The sequence below is a fragment of the Ruditapes philippinarum genome, unplaced genomic scaffold, assembly GCF_026571515.1.
Source record: "Ruditapes philippinarum isolate M1 unplaced genomic scaffold, ASM2657151v2 ctg996_1_1_1_1, whole genome shotgun sequence".
In the NCBI taxonomy this organism is placed as follows: Eukaryota; Metazoa; Mollusca; class Bivalvia; order Venerida; family Veneridae; genus Ruditapes; species Ruditapes philippinarum.
In genome coordinates, this window is record NW_026856085.1 from 386,964 (window position 1) to 411,760 (window position 24,797).

The 24,797-nt window shown below is 33.4% G+C and overlaps 1 protein-coding gene across 3 annotated transcripts; it reads right to left on the minus strand.

The window, feature by feature from the left end:
• Window positions 1–11,807: 11,807 nt before the first annotated feature.
• Window positions 11,808–24,765, minus strand: LOC132745356 (SCO-spondin-like). 3 transcript variants are annotated; one of them, XM_060734261.1, is made up of 6 exons: window positions 24,645–24,693; window positions 15,086–15,133; window positions 14,669–14,728; window positions 13,358–13,547; window positions 12,867–12,973; window positions 11,808–12,425 (listed from the first exon to the last, which is right to left on the minus strand). In XM_060734261.1, the coding sequence occupies exons 1-6, from the start codon at window positions 24,676–24,678 to the stop codon at window positions 12,301–12,303; spliced, it is 564 nt and encodes a 187-aa protein (XP_060590244.1). In that variant the 5' UTR covers window positions 24,679–24,693; the 3' UTR covers window positions 11,808–12,300. The 3 variants fall into 3 exon arrangements, with proteins under 3 accessions (XP_060590244.1, XP_060590243.1, XP_060590245.1); XM_060734260.1 differs by lacking the exon at window positions 24,645–24,693 and adding an exon at window positions 15,927–16,062; XM_060734262.1 differs by lacking the exons at window positions 11,808–12,425; window positions 12,867–12,973; window positions 13,358–13,547; window positions 14,669–14,728; window positions 15,086–15,133 and adding exons at window positions 20,859–21,764; window positions 22,190–22,296; window positions 22,691–22,880; window positions 23,391–23,450; window positions 23,817–23,864 and having other exon boundaries at window positions 24,645–24,765.
• Between the last annotated feature and the right edge of the window lie 32 nt (window positions 24,766–24,797).

Below are 24,797 nucleotides of genomic sequence, written 5' to 3' on the forward strand. Positions count from 1 at the left end.
AGCTGCCCTTACTCTAAATAATGTCCAGGCTGCATTCCGCCGTGCAGGCATTTATCCGTTTGATCCCTTGGCCATCGCACAGGAGAAACTTCTACCTGCAGAGGTGTTCAGACCATGTTCTTCCGACACTGATGTCAGTGATGATAGCTAGGCAACAGTGATAGGTGGGGTCCAGTCAGAATTAAATGAAATATCTCGGGACATCGTAAATTTCTTGCACCAGAAAGAGGCTAGTCTTAAAAGAGTTAAAAAAATGAAAACAAAACAAAACCAAGAAATATAATGAGTTAAATTGTTGTAGGTAAGGAAAGCAATGAGTCTGTACTAAAACAAATGATTGAGCATGTTCAAAAAAAAGAAAAATCTAACCAGTCAAAATCTAAGGTTAAGCCGAGTAAACCGCAAAAGAAGACCCCACCATCACCACAACCTGGGCCTTCATGTATAAATCTTGTTGAAAATGTGTCAGATGTTGACAGTGAAATTGAAATTAATGAGTCTGAACTTTGTTGTAAATGCAAAAAAAAACATACCCCAGTTGAACTGTTGAATTGCAATTTTGTAAAGTTTACAACATGGGGGCAGTGTGATTCTTGTGGCCAATGGGTGCATTTGATTTATTGTACTTCTGAAAGAGTTTTAAGGCGTGGAGATCATTTTGTTTGCCCATGTTGCAAAGAGGACGAGTGAATTTGCATCCTTGCATATTTGTGACTTGATTACAAGATGTAAATAAACTAAATTGGCAATTAACTTCCTTGCGAATATGTGCCATAAAATGATAACTGATTAAAATTGTGAAAAAATTATGTTTTGAATTAGAATTACTATGTATAAAACATATGTACCTGTAGAACCCAACATAAAAATCTAAGTGGCCTTATTGTTGTTTTATTCGAAGTTAGCCCTCTTGATTAGCATGTGTATGACGTAAACGGAATCAGGGCACCATGTTTCAACAGAAGAAGTTTTTTTAAAGGTGGTCAAAGTTTTCAAAAAAAAATCATGAACTACTTATGCTATTTTAATAAAAACCAAGGCATTTTGAAGGTAAGTTATTTGTTTTTATTCGGAAAATGCTAAAACTGTTTTTTTTATTCTTTAAATTGGATTTATTCTCAATCCTTTTCTTATATCACCGGAACATGGGCACTCGATGCTAAGTAAAATTTGAAATGTATACGTTGGCCCCGTAATTTCTTTGTTAATACGAAATATAATTCACGTTGGACACACGTGTACATTAATATAAGGATTCTAAGGAAACAGCTATAAATATAATAAACACTATGAACGCTATTTTAAGTGTTCTCCTTATGTGCTGATGTCACACCGAGTATGTGCTCCGTATCTTATTGGCTACTAATTATCGTGATACGTTTGGTTGGATTTAGTTTTTTTCTACGTCACATGTATGCTTTTATTACTTAAATAAGACCTTACTTCTATAAGTAGTAGGAGTAGGCATATTAGAAGTTAAAGGTTAAAAGTGTTCTTATACCGTGCCATAATGGCATAGTAAAGCATACTATGGAAAGAGTCTCATGTTCACCAAGGAAAGGCGTAGTAGTCGTGAAATAAAGAAAGCAATACATCGAACAAATAAAAGATAAAAATGGGATTCCGCCAAGCTAATACAAAGAAGGAGAGAAAGTACTAATTCGCTATCCTTTTCGAAAAGAAAGGGTGCCAATTTAAAGATATATTGTCAAGGGAAAAGCCGAAGAAGTAACAAAATGTGGACATTACCTTGTGTAATTCAGGGTACCAAAAAAGAAAAAAAAACAGGAGCTTGGTGTCGTTAGAAAAGTTGGAGTCGAAAATAAAACTAGCCTAACCGTTACGTTAGAAAAGCAACGAAAAATCAACGTGGGTAATGCATCGAATGAGTAATTGAATCATTCCTGCTAAAACAAGCAAAGCCATAGTAAAACGTATTATCAGATTTTAACCTACGGCGAAAACCTGGAGTTGTTTGAAAGTGTAAATATTGCGTTTGATTCGATCCCGGATGTTAGTTGCCAATTTGCCACTGCATCACATCAATTAAGTAACATGGGAATATAACAGAGACATATATACACATATAAGCAGTCCATCATATCATTGAAAACAGATATTTTTAAGAGTCTTATGTGTATGATGAAACAGTTGATGGATACATTGATAATATGTCTAAGGATGGGACATACGGCGACACCTGACGCCCATTGCACTAAAGAGAGAGTATAATTTGCAATGACTTGATGTTTCGAGCCGAGGACTAGACCAATCTTCAATTATGTCAGCAGATGGGTGGTTCGATAGTACTGTTGGTACAATATCACTGGGATATTTTCCATAAGGGTTTGGTATGCATTAACGTTAGTATTGATATGAATCAACGGGAGTACAACAATCTAATATTTAAGGGGAAGGAACTAAAACTTTGGTATATACTATAAACACACTCGTCAAAAATGGTAATTTTCATCTTTAAAAAGTGGGTTAAAGGTGTATGATTATACTTGCCTTAAATCTTGTAAAATGTTTCAAAAAATAAATCTTAGGCCATTTTTGCATCGCCTCTTTCTTAAAATCTGGTAGTTTTGAGTAAAATTTCCAAATTATTTGCCAATTCGCACGTATATTGACCGTCTTCATCCTTGCCTTACATAATACATAGTTATAATGCAAAATTACAAACATTAAGCCCCGGCTAAAAAATTAATACCTGATATTTAAAATGTCCTGGAGTTCTTGTGATAACTCTGAAGATGTCCTAGGGTTTTTATGATAACTTTAATTACTGTCAGTGTGTTCCCTGCACTAAATCACGGCACGTTTAAGCAGTTTTATTATTCAATAAGGTTGTAAATCATTATGAAATGTAGAACGATAAGAACAACATCCTTCGTGTAACAGTTCCTCTCTTGTGATATTGAGCATAAATCATTTACGTAACTCTGATGATTTCAGTAACAAATTTATACGATGTGCCTTGCGTGAAGGACGATGACGTTGCAAACAGGAAATGGTAAAACAAACTCGGAGATGACCACAATGCTCGCGACTCTAATGATTCAGACGGCAACGTCACTGAAAATACTACCCGACACAAGTATAAATTGAATAGGACACTTAATACTGAATTACTGCGGGAATCGACCAGCTAAATCTAAGGTTAACAACTTCATTCAAGTTTCATAACCATGCCGCTAGTTCAAATACTGTTGAAACTACACGCAACACAAGTTGACATTTTCCGATTTGACTAAGTCAAGGGCAATACTCTGTCATGACTCCCCGAATCGACAAGCGAAAAAACAGGTGCGCAATAACATAATGCCTACCAAAACGTTCATGTAATTTCAAGACCCTGACTAAATTATTTATGGAGTAAAATTTAAGATTTCAGGACGGACAAACGAACGTACGCAGGTACAGGCGCACGGGCAAGTAAAAATTTAAATCTCCCCTCCCCCTCGGACTGGCGGGCATAGAACGTCGATGTTTTGTGTTTTGACACTGTAGTCATCTAACTGGTAAAAACAATTTGTCTAGAACTTTTACCGCATATCAAACTCGTGTGTTTTCTTTCACGAGGAGACACATCTTCAGTGATTTCTAAACCATAAAGTTAATGTTGGCCTACATAATCTTGGGTCTACATCACCTTTGAAACAAGACAAAAATAGCTCAATGACTTGAGTAACAAGTAAAAAATTGCTGGCAAATGCAGCAATGTGATTGTCACGGCGAAAAACAAAAAAAGAAAGAGAAAAATCACCCCGAACAAAAACAAAAAACACAACAATTAAGTATAATGATAAGGTATCTCCAAATAGCATTGCGCTGAATTGACATGTTAACTTGTTGAGAAAGTTTTTAAGTATTATAATGTAACTTGTTACAAGAGCCATGTATATGTAGTAACGCAGTTGTTTATCATTCTTGTGTACTGCACACCTCTTAAGTGAGATCTATCCAAGAAGTTTAATGTTGATATCTCAAAGGCTTTATTAGTTATGACCTGGACAAAAAGTAAGTATGAAAAATAACACAGGGCCATAACTGAAAAATAAGGCACGATTGGTTATCATTCTTATATGCTGCTTTCCTCAATCTGAAGTTTCAAGTTGTAACCTCGAACACTTTTTGAGATAAACTCCGGACAAAACGTATAAAACATAACAAAAGGCAATAACTCAAAAATTATAACGGATAGAGTTATCATTCTTGTGCACATCATTCTTTCTTAATAATATCTATTCACCTATAGACCTTTTTACGACGCGGTCCGTTGCTATGAAAAATTGACCGGAATTAGAATTTTCTCGCGCATGCGCAATCTGCGTAGAGCAAGAAATCCTTCGTCCTACATAGAACTATAGTAAAAGTTTATAGACAATTCCGAGTTAGTTCAAAGTAAACGGTAGAAAATTATATAAAATAGCTTTCAACAGTTATAGAAAAGATGACTTTATAGCTTTGTGGCGAAGAATGCCATAAAAAGGCATGAAAAAGATACATGTTTAAGAATTTACGATCACGGAACTGACACTGAGATCATTTTTTTTTAAAGAAGATGTTGAAATATATCTATTAGCAAATGAAACGTCAACTTATTTGCTGTTGAAATAGTTCAATTAAAAACAAAAGAAATTATATAACATGAAATGGAGATAAATTATCATTCAGGAAAATATCAAAACAGGTGATAATGCATTTTTAGTGTTCAATATACCTGATTTTATGCTTTATCCGATTTGCCTGTGATGCAAACAGAAAAATTTAAGTCACATAAATAGATTTTAAATAATTGATTTTTTTCAAAATCTTTAGATGTTAAGATGGGTTGTTTGGAAAAGATATCACACACAATTTATCCGCTTCTTCGTAATACATGTTATTTTTAATAATGCATGTGACACAAGTTTTCTCTTCTCAAAATCCATAAACATTGATCGGTAAATTTAAAGTTACATAAATTACCATTTTAATAAGCGTAACTGATTAACTATATCATGATATTTAAACGTCCCGGTTCAATGAACAAACGTTAGGGTGCCAATCTGTTTGACACTTGCCACCTGACCAATCCAGTTATTTAAAGGAAGTGTACAATACAAATACAGGGGTGATAAAATTTAATCTTTAACACCCTGCTGTTTCAATTTAAATTACTGATGGAAAAGTCGTCTAATGATACCTTAAACAAAGATATGTGTGTGCCCGTTTTGACCATTGAATTTTTACTCCCGCACATTTTCACATATCTCTTAAAATAAATTCACGTTTTCTGTACTTACCGCCTTAAGTCATCCCAAAATTAATATTTTTTGGGGTGACATAACATGAAACAGCATCTATTAAAGCCTTAAAGTATGATAAACTGTAGACATCGTTATTGCTTTCTGCCCTACGCAGAATGCGCATGCGCGAAATGCAACATTCGTTGCTATGGAAAATCGTATTGTAAAAAGGTCTATAAAGTTTCATGTTGACATCTCAAAGACTTTTTGAGTTATGCTCCACTCAGGTGAAAAAATAAGAATGAAAAATAACAAAGTGCAATAACTAAAAAACTATTAAGTGTGGAGTTATCACTCTTGCGCACTGCAACGTCCTGGGTAAGATCTATCTACCTATGAAGGTTCATGTTGATATCTCAAAGACTTTTGTAGTTATACTCTGGACAAAAATTAAGTATGAAAAATAACAAAAGGCAATTACTGAACAATAATGCACGGTTTATTATTATTCTAATGTGCTGCACTCCTCCTCAATGAGATCTATCCGCCTATGAAGTTTCAAGTTGTTACGTCTAACACTTTTTGAGATATGCTCCGGACAAAAAGTATGAGGGTGAGCTATTAGTATCAAAGGGGGATACTCCGGCGTCCGCCGTCATGCGTCAACAATCGTCTTCTTCTCTGAAACCACAGCACAGATTTACTTCAAATTTGGTCTGTAGCATCCTTGTGACAGTTACACTTGAATTTGCTCATGTCATTTCAATTGGCCCCTTTTAGGGGTCAATAGAGCTAAAAATAGAAAAACCTTTAAACATCTTCTTCTACAACACTAATTGATGGATGATCACCAAACTTTGTCTGTAGCATTCTTGGGTAGTAGTTTATCAAGTTTGCTCATATTAATTTGATTGGCCCCTTTTAGGGGTGTCTAGTGCTAAAAATAGTAAAAACCTTTAGACATCTTCTTCTACAGAACTAATAGATGGATGATCACCAAACTTTGTCTCTATCATTCTTGGGTAGTCTTTTATCAAGTTTGCTCATATTAATTTGATTGGCCCCTTTTAGGGGCTGCTTAAGCTAAAAATAGAAATTACTTTAAACATCTATATCTAGAGAACTAATTGATGGATGATCACCAAACTGTGTCTGTAGCATTCTTAGGTAGTCTTTTATCAAATTTGCTCATATTAATTTGATAGCCCCCTTTTAGGGGTCAAGTGAGCTAAAAATAATATAATCCTTTAGACAGCTTTTTCTACAGAACTTATGGATGGATGATCACCAAACTTTGTTATTAGCATTCTTATAGTAATCTTTTATAAAAATTGCTCATATTTATTTGATTGGCCCCTTTTAGGGATTGCTAAGGTAAGATACCCCAGACCATGGCACTTTTTTAAATTATAATTTAATGAAAGGGAAACAACTCCTGTTGGAATTTTTTTCATTACATGTGAATGACCTGCTGTTTGCTGATGAAATTATTTGAGGTCATGACCTCTTATGAAATAACTTAAGTACATTATACAAGATATATAAGTACTTAGTATCAAGCTTTATTTGGTTTCCTGTCAATTAAAAAAAAATCTTCCTCTTTTTGAAGTAATTTCTCCCTCTTGAAAAAAGTTCACATGTAATTACATGTTATGCATAAAGATTGAATGTCTTAATGTCTTTGCAGAGATCTGAGGTCAATGTGCTTTGTATCTGTTTGTGCCCTAGAATTCAGATAGCAAATGCATAATTCTAAGGTTCATTTGTAGGTCAATCTAGAGAATTTTCCTCAATGCCTTAAAAATGTTTTATTTGTTTCTGGTAGCTTACTAACTTGGAGAAAGCACATTTCAATAAATATTGGGACACACTGTTGAACCTGATGTTTCATATGTGCATGGGATATTGTCACTGTCTAAAAGATAGGTGATTGTTTTTCACTGAGACTCATTTAAGTATCTGTTGTATTATATTTATATGAGAATATAATAGATATATATAGAATAGCCTAATCGATTGACCTGTAATTGTCTTAAGCTGCATAACCACTTTCTCTGATCTCAGTTTTTTCTTCTTTTGTTTTCTTTCATAAGGTAATACTAAAATAATTTCTCAATAGAGAAACACTAAGAAAATAATAAGCTAAATGTTAATAAATTGAAAATATTTCATAAATGTAGATATGGCTGAAATTATTTTTCATCTTATTTTACTTTATAATCTTTTATAACTTAGCATTTACACGAAGGAACAAAACTTAAGAGAATAACTTGCTTGTCTTTATGTTATTTTGTCATTTTTAGCTCGTTTTTTTTTTGAAAAAAAGGAGAGGTATTGTTATGGTTGTGGCGGCGTTGCCGTTACCATAGCTGTTGTCGTCCGCAAACTTGTACCTGGATCATAACTTTTTAAGTTCTTGGTGTATTGTCTTCATACTTGGCCACAACAACCCTTGGGACAACACCTTTCAGTAGACCACACACTTACCTTGACCTTCATCCATAAATGACCTTGACCGTCAAGGTCAAAATTCAAAATTTTTGGACCACCACCACTATGTGGACCACCACCACCATGCGGGCCACCACCACTAAGTGGACCACCACTACTAAGTGGACCACCACTGTGCGGACCACCACCACTTTGCGGACCACCATCACCATGAGGATCATATCCACCATGCGGACCACCATCACCATGCGGACCACTAACATGTTGTCCACCACCATCGTGCCGACCACCATCAACATGCGGATCACCACCACCATGCGGACCGCCACCAACATGCAGACCACCACCACCACCATGCGGACTGCCACCACTGTGCTGACCGTCACCACCATGCAGACCACCACCACCATGTGGACCGCCACCACCATGCGGACCAACACCCCATACAGATCGCCAACACCATGTGGACACCCACCACCATGCGGACCACCGACATGCGGACTACCACCACCATGAGAACCATCACAAACATGCGGACCGCCACCAACATGCGGACTGCCACCAACATGCTGGATCACCGCCAACATGCGGGCTATCATCAACATGCGGACTGCCACCAACATGCGGATTGCCACCAACATGTGGACCACCGCAAACATGCGGACCGCCACCACCATGAGGACCCCCACCAACATGCAGACAACCACCGTCATGTGGACCATCACCACCATGGGGACCATCACCAATATGCAGACCGCCACCAACATGCGGACTGCCACCAACGTGCTGGACAAACGCCATCATGCGGACCACCACCACCATGCGAACCACCACCACACTATGCGGACAGCCACCACCATGCAGACCACGTCAACATGCGGACTGCCATCACCATGCAGACCACCAACACCATGTGGACCACCACCACCATGTAGATCACCATCGCTACCATGTAGACCACCGCCAACATGCGGACCTTTGCCAACATGCCGACCACCACTACCATGCGGATCACCACCGCTACCATGCGGACCACCACCACCATAAGCATTTATATATATTTAGATATTCAAGATATACAGACAAAACTGATGTGACAAGACAGACCGATTAAATTTATAAAAAGGAAAAGTTAAGATTTGTCCAAAAATTTCATTGTTTGCTTTAAGAAAAAGTAAAAAGTCGAGCGTTCCCCCCACCTGGCGTTGGCTCTTGTTTATTCTTTGTGCTATTTTAGTATCAGTTTCAATTATTTCTATTCAGAATCACATTTTGCAAACTTGGTTATCACTTGCTGAAAGTTATTTTGCACTGTTTCATACAATGTATGTAAAGTTGTTTTGATGTTCACTGAATACATTTCATCAAAACAACCTTTTGCCCTTTTCCTCTATGTAGTTAAAGATACAATTTTTTCCCATCTCTATTAGAGTGTAAGATAATTAACCTGAAATGTTAACTTTCTGGTCAAGTTGACTAGTATTCCTATGTTATCTTAAATAAATATTGACCGATGGTGTCATCCTGACAAACAGTATACATGTATATCTAAATAATGAGATTATATAATTATCTTATTTTTTAGATAATTCAAAAAAAGAAGAAAGATCGCAATTTTAAAAAAACAGTCATATGCAAATTTTATCACAAATTAATGGATGGATGATCACCAAACTTGGTTCCTATCATTTTTACTATAAAGAAAAAAAACAATCAGTGTCGGGAAACCTTATAACTAGAGAGGCAAGTTGAAAATGACCTGGACTTGTCTTTTTACAAGTTTATTTGAAAAAAAAAACAAATTTCTATAATCACTGAAAAACAGTTGTTTCTGGTGAGCGATTCAGAACAATCATGGCCCTCTTGTTTTAGTTATGCTCTGGACAAAAATTAAGTTTGAAAAATCACAAAGGGAAATAGCTGAAAAATAATGCAGGGTAGAGTTATCATTCTTGTGCGCTGCATTTCTCCTCAATTTGATTTATCCATCTATGAAGTTTCAAGTTGATATCTCCACCTATGAAGTTTCAAGTTGATACTTTTTGAGATATGTTCCGGACAAAAATGTGACTGACGGCAAGAAGGACAGATGGACGGACGGAGAATAATTCTATATCCCCCTCGCATTTTCGGCGGGGGATAATAAAGGAAACTCAGAATTTTGCTCACAATAACGAGACATGAATTCTGAATGAAGTTTGATGTTGTGGTAAAGACTGACTTACGGACCAAATTAAGTTATTGTACAACCTGGTAGGGTGAATGTTTATTGTGAAACGCATATGGAAAACCAAGTCTCAGTTTAGAGAAAAAAATGTGTTATTGCGCAAGAAAAATGAAATTACTCAAAAAAGACAATTAAAGCTTTAAATTGCAAATATAAAAAACTTAGAAATGTAATGTTCAAAAGACATTTTACACGTGAAAAGATTTACTCCGACATGAGAACACATAAGTCCAACTTTGTCGTCCTTTCCTGAGGCGAAGAAGCGAAAATACGACATGGCGTAAATCAGCCACCATACATTATCCTTTAACTGGCCTGTCGATATTTGAGAGACCGGTGCGTATACGATGTTAACTGGCGAATTTCTCAAATGTGTCGAAAGGATGTGCGGAAATGTGTTAATATAAAACACTGATAATTCGTGTGTTGATCAAATACTGTTTAGATTCTATACGGTTTTGAAAAAAAAAATTTCCATGTAACTTTTCACGTAAATGGGCTGTACTATGATAGCGTAAAAAATCAATAAAATGTCGGCTGAAGAAATCGAAAGGCATTTTGTCACGTGACTTATGCCCATGCTACCGAAAACTACCCACCACAATATCACGGCGTTGAGACGCCGTGAAATAACAATAAACATTGAATCAAAGATCGAATTTTCGACGCACCACAACGGCGAAACTTAATAAAAATGCGCATACAAGAAGCAAGTTTCAAAAAGCAAATCAAATAATCTTGATCAAAGACACTGATTTTGCGAATTTAACATTGAAATTTATGCAATCAGTGATGAAGAAGTTATTGAAAATGGCATCTTTTATACTTTTACAGATATATAGCGGCGTTGTAGATACTGAAGAACCTACCTAATTTAATTCTCTTTTAGTCTGTCCATGAATATAAATTCCACAATATCAACACTTGCTGAATGATTGTATTTGCGCCGTCAAATTAAGGAGGGCGCTTTCGCATTGCAAAATGATCAGAAAATATGTTAATCGTTGGATAGCATTCTTCTTCTTTTTTTTTAAAAAAAAAATGTTTTTGTTTCTTTCAGATTTGGCGTTACTTTTTGTACAATTTCTTGCGTTTTATTCTGCGATCCTAATACGGACAATGCACGGTTGAAAATTTGGAACGAGATTTGGTAGCTTTTTTGCTCCTTATTTTGTTTTAATACATGTTTATTATCTTTAATCAATATAGTTTTAGGAAGTGATCCATAGAATATTTGACGAAATATTGAGTGTTGAATAGTACTCAACTCAAATTGCACCCCCTCCCACACACATCTAATTAGAAAATAACTAATATGGGATTTGTTTATAATGCAAAGTACAACAGAACTGTGAGAAGGCAATTTAGTATTTTTCAAGATTATTTATAACAGATTAATGCGCGAATGAAATGAAATTTTAAAATATTTTATGTTAAAAGCCATTCATCCACAAGTAGACAAGGTATTCCTAAACCTAAAATAGTTTGATGATTATTTCCTAGTACTCTTTGTTAGGCGAGTAATAATTTTGTATTGAATTATTATTATAGACAATGTGACAATGTGAAATATATAAAATTGCATTTTCACGTACTCTTTCAATAAGTTCAAGTTAATTGAAGTGAACACATCTGCGGATGTTTCAAAATTCAAAATTGTACCAATTCATTTTAAATGTTGGGTTCTGCTTTAGCCGGTGCTAGGGGGCGTGGACGGTGGTTTGCACTTTACAGTACCGTCCATGAACGGGCTCAATCAAACCGAGCCTGAAACATTTTCAATTATGTTGAGTTGGACTTTCTTTAGGGATTCTTGCTTTCTCTATTTGGTCTATAATTGCAGTTATGTTATACAATAGTATATATTATTATACTTAAAAAACCAACGACAAAAATAATTTATAAGAATATTGTTGGTAAGTGTAAGCTGCATGACATTACATATTTATACATGTATATAGCGAATAATGAATTATTATAGAATAAAATATTATCATTAAATTCATAAATATTCATACTTAATCGCTTATAACTCTATCAAATTTATTTTCCAAGAATGTTTTATAAGAATATCTAAATATATAGTACTTTTTTATTTTTATCAGTGTTTGAAATTCTTTTGGAAAATGTGTCAAATGTAGGCCAATCCCTTTCAGAATGAGTGAAATGAAATACAATTCTGAATGAGTACTCAGCAACGAAAAGTATATCACGCATATCAAATGTTCAACTTTGATGATGTTGTCCTTGATATAAGGTTATAGTGACTGTAGAGCAAGTTTTCTGATCAGACAATTATAACAGGACACCGACTAGCATTGTCAAGATGTTCAAAACATAAATGTTGTGATAAGCGTTGCCACTAGCGTGTTAATATAACTTGTCTATTCACTTTGCTAGAACAAAAGCAACGTTTTGTGGTTGTCCGTTTGTATGTCCGACAACATTTGTAGATTGCATCATGGTATGTCCTGGGTTATTTACCATAACAACTCCACTAGGCTGATTATTGGCTGAAAGAGAAAACGTGTCATGGTACAGGAAAGTTGGTGTCAATATACAATGTATATATATATATAAACATTTGCTCATTGATAACTCTGCAGGGGTAACTTATCACCAGTACAGTAGTTACTTGGTAAATATATTGATACTTCACGTATCTAAATACCCAAAGAGCGGTGGCCAGTAATTAGTCACACTCTCGACAAGATACCATAGGTTCCAGCCCTACAGGGGAGACCGCTTTGTTTTATCACATGATATCAGTACTTGGTTCAGAAAGCGGATTCGAGTGGTTCAAATACGTTTTCCTTAAAATCGACCTTCGATATATCTAACAATCTCAACTATGATAAAAACAACGTCTACAAGGAAAGGTGGCATTCAATGACCGCATCGGCAATTTAAAATTCTACGTAAAGATGCGGATGTCAAGTAAAAGTTAAACTGACCTATGATCATTGAACGTCTTCGTCTCCATATGACAACAAATACGACGACAAATACTGCAACTGCCACTATGATTATGACACCATGCCACCATAAGAGGCTCGATTTTCTATTGGTTAAATATAACAGACAGAGATATATGTACTATTAAGAGATATTTAAATATACATGCATTGTATGGTTTGATATTCGTATTCAATTATGTAAAACAATTTGCTAAATCAATCATTTTTGAATCTCTCTCTTTTATTACCTTCCATAAACAGACTATGAGAAAAGGAGCAAGCTTATTAACTGCCTTCAATGATACAACTTTTAAAATGTAAGATCTAAGACATTAACTCTAGGACCTAAGTCGTAATTGCTAAAATTTCAACAGATCGATGTTATTTGCATAATAACTATTGTAATGAAACTTTGTCAACTCACTTGAAAATTGAAATTAAAAGTTTTGATGACGCTCAAGTATATAACCATATAAAACTATTCTTACTTGCTGCACGAATTAACATTATTGCAGTATGATCCAGGTGGGCAACAATGATCTCCTGTACAACATGTATATCCGTTCGGACAATATTCGTGATTACCACAACACACTGACCCTAATGGCATACATATACTATCGCAACACTCAGAATGTCCTTTTTTACAGTAATATTCGTGTGTTTTTCCCCACGAGGCTATTAAATTTGAATGAAATGATAGCTAATTAAAACATAATTATTTAGATATGAGCCGCGCCATGACAAAACTAACATAATGGGTTTGCGACCAGCATGGATCCAGACCAGCCTGCGCATCCGCGCAATCTGATCAGGATCCATGCTGTTCGCTGTCAGTTTCTTTACTTGTTTATAAGGTTTGTAAGCGAACAGCATGGATCCTGATCAGACTTCGCGGTTGCGCAGGCTGGTCTGGATCCATGCTGGTCGCAAACCCATTATGTTGGTTTTGTCGTGACGCGGCTCATTAATTTGATTTTTTAATAGTTGTATAACTTTTATTTCATCTGTAATAATTTTACAACAAGAGTATGTGTACCGATATCATGCATCCATCATCAAAGACATTAAAAGTGACACAAATGACTTAAAATAATTAACATGACAGTACCTATGTATTAGCACCTTGATACATCCTTAAGGTATCCTTTAAATAAAGCAATAAAGTGTATCACTTTTCGGTGAATTGCACGCTTCATATTGGGTGCTTTTTACGGCGGAAATCAGGCGTCTTATAAAGGAGTCGCATTAAACGTCAGCAAATGATTATATCAAAGATTATACAGAGAAGCGGATGCTTAGATGAGTTATTTTTGTTGAATGGTAGTGAAATTATATGCTCGATTCCATCCGCACATAGGAAGATAAATGGTAACATGAACCATGTATTGCTATGTAAATGCCTTTTAATTAATTTATCAGATGGAACCATGGTATTTGACCGTGATCGATGGCAAACTCGCTTCTGTTTTGCTTATTTGGCACAGTTGTGTAACTGACATACATAGAGAGATTTATAGAACGTACTGATTCCAAGAGTCTCGCAATACAGCCATTGTATAATGAAGTAGTTAAATGTTCTAATACTGTTAAAATTACTATATAAGATTAAAATGCATTATATATGACATTGATCTTTCAGTGCCTTTATAACACATCCTTTTGTCCCGTTTATATTGTTTTTAATTTCATATCGTACATTGCTGGTAGATGATTAAAAACGAGAAAATCTCAATTTTTTTTATTTAGCATTTGATTTTGTGTCCACTGAATAAATGGTAACAAATAATTATACTTACGGCATTTTACATATTGCGAACGTTCAAAGCATTTCCCGTCACTCCCGCACACCTGAGTCACTGCAACAATATAACATATATTTTAGTATCTTGTTAACTATTACTTGCACATCTATCATTATACAAAATTATCAAACTAAAACACCCATAGTATTGTTAATTCAATAACACATAAAGAAACTCATGTTTTGATTAATATGTGTTTGATGCAATCAATATTTTAAAAAATCATGGAAAGGGTTTTTTGTTATGAAGAATGTTTAATAAATTTAGATAAAGCTTAATAGAAACATCTCTTTTGGCTAAAGATCAATATAGTCATAGAAAACTTTTAATTATCGTAATGATTCTGTTTGTCTCGTCCTCGTAATAGTTTTGGTATAATTAAACAGGAAAAAAACGAACAAGAATACATACATGTACATCTATCATTACAGTCATCAGCTTCTGCTTCAGACAACAACGCTATAAAACATGGCGAGATAAATATAATATTAAAATTAAGCTTTTACAAATAGTATGTTATCATATATTCAATTTATATACATGTACTCGTACTTCTTTCATAATGAATATCTGTACATGACAGACGCCGTATCTAACTGAAAGATTTTAAGATGTTTTAACATAATACATGTATTATGTTCAATATGCTTCAATTATATATTTCATGCATGTTAAATATAGTCATATATGTTAATCAATGTGCTGTTCACATGTGATTCAATTATAAACTTATGTTATGTTATTCTCTCATGTGAGGAAGCTATCCAGCTAGCTTACGGAACGTCGGTGGTTCTACTCAGGGCCCAGTTCGTGACCAAATGGCACCTGAGGTCTTCCTCCACCAGTAAAGCTTGAACGTCGCCATATGACCTATACTGTGTCGGTGTGACGTAAAGCTCAATCAAACAAACAAAAACAAACAAAATATAATGTTTAACAATTAAAACGTTTCTTTGTTACAATAAACTACCTGTACATTTCCGGTGACTATTGATCGGACTGGTATTGTTCTGTTTGGTGGTACAACAACTTCAATGACTTAATTGATAGTGAGTTGTTTTTAGAAAGAAGCATTTAAATGATAAGTTGAATATAGCGCACAAGTGAAAATTTTAAAATATTTTGTATTTAGTCATTGTTGAAAGCTATCACGAGAATATAAAGATAATTGAATAAATCAAAAATATTTCTGAAATAACTCTTAAATACTGTCTTTGTTTAATTAATTATAAGCAGTTAATTTAGTTTTTACCTGCACAAACGAATGAAATAACCAATAACTTCATAACTTGGATTCATAAAACAAAATGTTATAATGATCAAGAGTTCAAGTTATAGAATATAAAACCATATTTGTGACGTCAGTTATTGACAGGATGTTTTTAAAACTTCATATAAATAACACTTATAATTATTATAATAATAAGATTAATGATGATGATGATGGTGATAATTTACTCATTTGCTGTGTTTCAGCACGTAACCTTGTCGCCAAGGTAACTTTTATTGTTGTAAAATATGTAAATAACAAATATACGAATTTATCCGCAGCTAGATAGTCTATGACAGCTGATAAAATATATTTAACAACAAATATCCATTTAGAATTATGGATCCTGAAATAATATTAATATTGTGTTATGAAAAATAAATATCGCTTTGGTCATGATAATATATTGTCCTCCTTTTAACTTAAGAATGACTATGCGTAATCATTTGGAAAGAAATTAATGCTTCTAGTTCCAGTTGTATATTAGAATATAAAAATATATAAAATATGAAAAACAACGAAAATTACCGACGTGTTTTATCTTAAAACGAAGTGCATTTCTTTTGTATCAATTGAAGCGGTTATATGCTAGCCTGTCGCCGTAAATGACAAAACTTCTTCAAATTATTATCATTTAAAAGGTATGAATTTAGATTAGGTTTTACAAAAGCATTTTCAGCCAAGGTGAATTGATGTATGAATTTTTTTATAATTGTTACACACGTTTGTTTGATAACGATTATCATTATCATTATTACTATTATTGTTATTATTATTACTATTATTATTATTATATTATTATTATTATTATTATTATTATTATTATTATTATTATTATTATTATTATCATAAATTGTCCCTAATGTACAGCTTCAATTTAAGTATTGTCAATTTGAAAAAAAAAATCATACAAAAAGGACAACATCCTTTTATAATGCACGATTAAATACAATCTGTAAAGAGAGACTTCCTGAAAGTATTATAAAATAAGAGGTATAGATATTATCAGTTTATTATACGTGATACTTACAATTAAACCCAAGTGTTTCAGTCCGGTGGCCGATAATTAATTCAAATAAGATCATACTGGTCTCATGTGCATGATTCATGAGGTTAGGATTGATCAGGTGATAAACGTTAAAACTCTGTCGATGTGTGTTAGGTACAACTCATCAAAGTACATCTACGAGTTTATTTTGATCTTTCAAGGCCATTGCACCAACTTTATTTGTTGTCATTACAAGTACCAGTGTCCGTCCTATGATATCATGATGCAGAAATTATAGAAGATGTTGAGGATATTACTAAAAATAAAGCAAAGTCAGCATCCTTCAATTGAAAAAAAAAATGGATGAAAGCGGTCATGGATAGTAAAATGCCATATAGTATTTCTATTTTTAATAAGGAAAATACAACTATGCACAGGCAATTTAAACATTTTTACATATAAAGTGGAAAATCATGTTTAAGAACTCTGTTCTGCTTTTCGCTGGAATTGCATTTACCACTGCCGTTCATGAATGGTAAGTACTGAGTAAAATTCTAGATAGGGGAAATTACTCTGTCGAAATTAAAACAAATCGCAAACTAGGTTTATTGTGTATATTTATTTGAAAGAATGAACAATGCAACATATTACACCTTTAGCACCTTCTTACGTGGTTTACCGAAGGAACAGAAAAGCACATCAATACAGAGAAAATACGGAGGTTCCAGTCTGTAACACTCTTTGATTTACCGTTTTCACTTTTAGGCATTCATTAATGATTCAATATTCTTAATCCATATCAATACCACATATTTTATATAAAAAAACAACAACAAAATATAGGGATGTTAAGACTTAGTGGTTATGACCTAAACATCTGAGTAAAAATCCTGACCTATTTATAATTTATTAAAAAAAAAAAACTGAGCTTTTAACATAAGTGGCTGTGATACTATTTTAGTTTTATCTACTTTTTTACAATTGATTTTATCATCGCAGTGTCTTTTATCATCCAATGTACAGAATAAGTTACAATTATGTGTATCCTACGTCTAATACGACAGTTTTAGTAGGAAGGACATTGACTTTAGCCGTAGTGTTAAACATGAGAAAAGCATTGCCACTCTCTTGTTATATTCACTTTGTTACAATAAAAGCAATGTTTTGTGGTTGTCCGTTTGTACGTCCGAAAACAGTTGTGGATTGCACCGGTGTATGGACTGGATTACTATGTACCATAACAATTCTGCTAGGCTGAATATTAGCTGAAACAGAAAACGTGTTATGGTGAAAATAACAAAAGTCGGTATAGGTAACATATATGGAAGGTTTCTTTTAAAATTTAAACAATTATTTTTGCAGCAAATACGTGTATATTGCTTTATACACTTTAATGAATATTATAAAACCACCAGCTTGCAATTACTACTACCACTACTAATGTCCATAAAGAAGCTCAGTACAACATTTTCAATTTCGTATGTTTTAGCGATCTTTATAAATTATGTTTTCTTTTTTCTAGTTCTATATACTAGGTATACATAATTTTGTTTGTCTCTATTTCATGCTTATCATGTACAAGTTAAACTAACCTCTGATTCTTGCACGTCTTATAATGCAGACGGCAACGTCACTGAAAATACTGCCGACACTAGTAAAAATTGCAAAGGACAATTACTCCTGCATTACTACGGGAATCGACAAGCTAAATCTCAGGTGAAGAACTTCATTCAAGTTTCATAACCATGCCCCTAGTTCAAATACTGTCGAAGCTACACGCAACACAAGTTAACAATTTCCGAATTGACTAAGTCAAGGGCTATACTCTGTCATGACTGCCCGAATCGACAAGCGAAACCCCAGGTGCGCAATAACATAATGCGTACCAAAACGTTCATGTAAATTTCATGACCCTGACTAAATTATTTATGGAGTAAAATTAAAGATTTCGAGACGGACAAACGTACGTACGCAGGTTCAGGAGCACGGGCATGTAAAAGTTTAAATCTTCTCTCCCCCTCAGACTGGCTGGCAGAGAAAGTCGATGACACAGTGGTCATCTAACTGGTTGGGGTTGGGGTAATGATGGTGAACAAGTGTGCAAAGTTTAAAAGCCATAGGTCAATGGACTTTGAAAATATTTGAACTATTACAAAAACTTTAACGTAAATTCTAAGTCGAAAAAGGGGCATACTTCTGTCAAAATGCTTGATACAGTTACCTCCTCCTGTTTACAGGTTGGCGTAATGATGGTGAACAAGTGTGCAAAGTTTCAAAGCCATATTTCAATGAAATTTGAAATATTTAAACTATTACAAAAACTTTAACATAAGTGGTTACGCCGACGCCGACGCGGACGCCGACGCTCGGGTGACTACAATAGCTCTACTTATTCTTATCGAATAGTCGAGCTAAAAATCCATTTGCTGTCATGTTGAATTACTAGAACGTGATCTTTATGTTTAATGCCTCTTTAACTAGGAGTTGTGGATTTTGTTCCTTCTTAAAACTAGTATCAGGGACAGACCGTCGAAGAGTGACAAACGCTATACTAGTATGACTACTTTATCTTCATGTCTATATCGGGTACATAGGAATGTTAAAATACGCATTAATTGTTTTTTCTTTTAAAGATTTGGCGTTACTTTTTGCACAATTCCTGGCGTTTCATTCTGCTATGTACACTTAAAAAGTTGGAACGATATTTAGTAGCTTTTTGCTCCTTTTTTTGTTTTAATACATCTTTATTATCTCTAATCAACATGGTTCCAGTGAAATGATCCATAGAATATTTGACCAAAGACTAAAGATTGAGTGTTGAATAATACTCAACTCCAATCGCACCCCCTCCCACACACATCTAATTAGAAAATTAGTATTATGGGCTTTGTTTATATTGAAAAGTACTTAAAGAACTGTTAGAAGGCAATTTAGTTTTTTTTTCAAGATTACTTATATCGGATTAATACGCGAATGAAATGAAATTATTGAGTATTTTATGTTAGTTAAAAGCCATCCATCCTCAACTAGACAAGGCATTCGCCATATGACCTACACATTGTAAGTGTGGTGACTCAACCTAAAATAGTTTGATGATTATCTTCTAGGCCTCTTTGTTAGGCGAGTATTAATTTATGTATTGAATTATTATTATTATTATTATTATTATTATTATTTTTATTATAGAAAATATGACGATGTGAAATATATAAAAATTGCATGTTGACATAGTCTTTGAATAAGTTCTAGTGAATTTGTCTATAATTGCAGGTATATTATACAATTATGGACTTTTTAGCTGGTGAATATGATGTGATATGTACTGAAAAAATTAATATTGACCGAGGCGATAGCCGAGGTCAATATTAATTTTTCAGTACATATCACATCATATTCACCAGCTAAAAAGTACATAACTGTTTTATTATATAATTTATAAATAGCTTTTATATGGCTTATTAAATCTGCCATTGCCTACATACGACGGAAATCGACATTTTTCAGCTTGTCTAATTTTTCCATAAATTGGCCCTATCTTTTAAATGAGCGCATTAGCAAGGATATTGTTAGTGTTCTTTAAAATGTAAAGACTGTAACTTAAATAGACTAATTTGACTCTTATTTAAGAGTCATCCAACATTTTTTTCAGAATAATATATAACAACAAACTTGGCGTGACGTCACGTCATAGTCTGGCGTCTTTCGGGGAATTTTCAGAAAATCATTTTTAGAAGAAAAACCGGTGAATATACTCTGAAAATCTATTTTTAGGAAAAAAACAGTGAATATACTCTGATATTGACCTGTTATTTTTTACAAAAAAATGCTTGTTAGCCAATCAGGGAAAGGCATTTCAAAGCTATTTATAGATTATATAATAAAATACAATATTATATAGTATAATACTTGAAAACAAACAACAAAAATAATTTATAAGAATATTGTTTATAAGTGTTAGCTACATGACATTACATATTTAAACATGTATATAGCAAATAATAAATTGTTACAGAATAAAATAGTATCATTACATTTATAATTATTCATACTTAATCGCTTTTAACTCTATCAAATTTATTTTCCAAGAATGTTTTATAAGAATATCTAAATATACTGTTTAGTGTCCAGCTTTATTTGTCATCCAATGAAAACGCTGTATTTCTTAAAAATTATGTGTGTTAACTTTCATAGAAGAAAAAAAGCCGATACTATATTGAAATCCGTTCATAGTCGCTTTCTATTTTTCATAGTGGTAGTGTCGTAATCACGGGCCAAATAAAGCTTGACACTAAATATGTTAGTGTTCATCCTTAGATGTTCTACAGAAATTAGAAACATTCTCCTGTCGCTATCGCTCCCGGCGAAGTTTCTTTTTCTGTAGAACAGCACGGATGAACACTAACATATACATAGTACATTTCTTTTATTTCTATCAATGTTTGAAATTCTTATGGAAAATGTGTCAAATGTAGGCCAATCCCTTTCAGAATGAGTGAAATGAAATACAATTCTGTATGAATACTCAGCAACGAAACGTATATCACGCATAATAAATGTTGACGTATAATGATGTCGTCCTTGAAACAATGTAATAGTGAATGTATAGCAAGTTTTCTGATCAGACAATTATAACAGGACTCCGACTAGCATTGTCAAGATGTTTAAAACATAGATGTTGTGATAAGCGTTGCCACTAGCGTGTTAATATAACTTGTCTATTCACTTTGCTAGAACAAAAGCAACGTTTTGTGGTTGTCCGACAACATTTGTAGATTGCATCATGGTATGTCCTGGGTTATTTACCATAACAACTCCACTAGGCTGATTATTCGCTGAAAGAGAAAACGTGTTATGGTACAGGAAAGTTGGTGTCAATATATATATAAACATTTGCTCATTGATAACTCTGCAGGGGTAACTTATCACCAGTACAGTAGTTACTTGGTAAATATATTGATACTTCACGTATCGAAATACCCAGAGAGCGGTGGCCAGTAATTAGTCACACTCTCGACAAGATACCATAGGTTCGAGCCCTACAGGGGAGACCGCTTTGTTTTATCACATGATATCAGTACTTGGTTCAGAAAGCGGATTCGAGTGGTTCAAATACGTTTTCCTTAAAATCGACCTTCGATATATCTAACAATCTCAACTATGACAAAAACAACAACAAGGAAGGGTGGTATTCAATAAACGCATCGGCAATTTAAAATTCTACGTAAAGATGCGGATGTCAAGTAAAAGTTAAACTGACCTATGAACCTTGAACGTCTTTGTCTCCATATGACAGCAAAAACGACGACAAATACTGCAACTGCCACTATGATTATGACACCATGCCACCAAAAAAAGCTCGATTTTCTATTAGTTTAATATAAAAGACATAGATATATGTACTTTTAAGAGATATTCAAATATACATGCATTGTATGGTTTGAAATTCTTATTCAATTATGTAAAACAATTTGCTAAATCAATCATTTTGAATCTCTTTCTTTATTTACCACCTTCCATAAACAGACTATGAGAAAAGGAGCAAATATATTTACTGTCTTCAATGATACAACTTTTAAAATGTAAGATCTAAGACATTAACTCTAGGACCTCTGTCATAATTGCTAAAATTTCAACAGATCAACAGATCGATGTTATTTGCATGATAACTATTGTAATGAAACTTTGTCAACTCACTTGAAAATTGAAATTAAAAGTTTTGATGACGCTCAAGTATATAACCATATAAAACTATTCTTACTTGCTGCACGAATTAACATTATTGCAGTATGATCCAGGTGGGCAACAATGATCTCCTTTACAACATGTATATCCCTTCTGACAATATTCGTCATTACCACAACACACTGACCCAAATGGCATACATTTACTATCGCAACACTCAGCAAGGCCTATTTTACAGTAATATTCCTGTGCTTTTCCCCACGAGGCTATTAAATTTGAATGAAATGATAGCTAATTAAAAAATATTTATTTAGATATGTTAGCAAACATCATTTATTTGATTTTTTAATAGTTTTATACTTTTTATTTCATCTTTAATAATTTTACAACAAGAAGATGTGTACCGATATCCTGCATCCATCATCAAAGACATTAAAAGTGACACAAATGACTTAAAATAATTAACATGACAGTACCTATGTATTAGCACCTTGATACACCACTAAGTTATCCTTTAAATAAAACAATAAAGTGTATCACGTTTCGGTGAATTGCACGCTTAGTACTGTTAAAATTACTATATAAGATTAAAATGCATTATATGACATTGACCTTTCAGTGCCTATATAACACATCCTTTTGTACCGTTTATATTGTTTTTAATTTCATATCGTACATTGCTGGTAGATGATTAAAAACGAGAAAATCTTATTTTTTTTTATTTAGCATTTGATTTTGTGTCCACTGAATAAATGTTAACAAATAATTATACTTACGGCATTTTACATAGTGCGAGCGTTCAAAGCATTTCCCATCACTCCCGCACACCTGAGTCACTGCAACAATATAACATATATTTTAGTATCTTGTTAACTATTACTTGCACATTTATCATTATACAAAATTAAGAAACTAAAACACCCAGAGTATTGTTAATTCAATAACACATAAAGAAACTCATGTTTTGATTAATGTGTTTGATGCAATCAATATTTTAAAAAATCATGGAAAGGGTTTTTTGTTCTTTTGATTTCCTACAGAGGAGTATATCATGAAGAATGTTTAATAAATTTAGATAAAGCTTAATAGAAACATCTCTTTTGGGTAGAAAATTTTTAATTATCGTAATGATTCTGTTTGTCTCGTCCTCGTAATAATTTTGGTATAATTAAACAGGAAAAAAAACGAACAAGAATACATACATGTACATCTATCATTACAGACATCAGCTTCTGCTTCAGACAACAACGCTATAAAACATGGCGAGATAAATATAATATTAAAATTAAGCTTTTACAAATAGTATGTTATCAAATATTCAATTTATATACATGTACTACTTTCATAATGAATATCTGTACATGACAGGCGCCGTATCTAACTGAAATATTTTAAGATGTTATTTACATAATACATGTATTATGTTCAATATGCTTCAATTATATATTTTATGCATGTTAAATGTAGTCATATATGTTAATCAATGTGCTGTTCACATGTGATTCATTTATAAACTTATGTTATGTTATTCTCTCATGTGAGGAAGGTATCCAGCTAGCTTACGGAACTTCGTTGGTTCTACTCAGGCGCCAGTTCGTGACGAAAGGTCACATGAGGTCTTCCTCCACCAGTAAAGCTTGAACGTCGCCATATGACCTATACTGTGTCGGTGTGACGTAAAGCTCAATCAAACAAACAAAAACAAATAAAATATAGATAAATATAAAAAATGTTTAGCAATTAAAAACGTTTCTTTGTTACGATAAACTACCTGTACATTGTCGGTGACTATTGATCGAACAACAACTTCAATGACTTAAGTGATAGTGAGTTTTTTTAAAGAATGAAACATTTAAATGATAAGTTGAATATATTGCACAAGTAAAAACTTTAAAATATTTTGTATTTAGTCATTGTTGAAAGCTATCACGAGAATATAAAGATAATTGAATAAATCAAAAATATTTCTGAAATAACTCTTAAATACTGTCTTTGTTTAATTAATTATAAGCAGTTAATTTAGTTTTTACCTGCACAAACGAATGGAATAACCAATAACTTCATAACTTGGATTCATAAAACAAAATGTTATAATGATCAAGAGTTCAAGTTATAGAATATAAAACCATATTTGTGACGTCAGTTATTGACAGGATGTTTTTAAAACTTCAAATAAATAACAC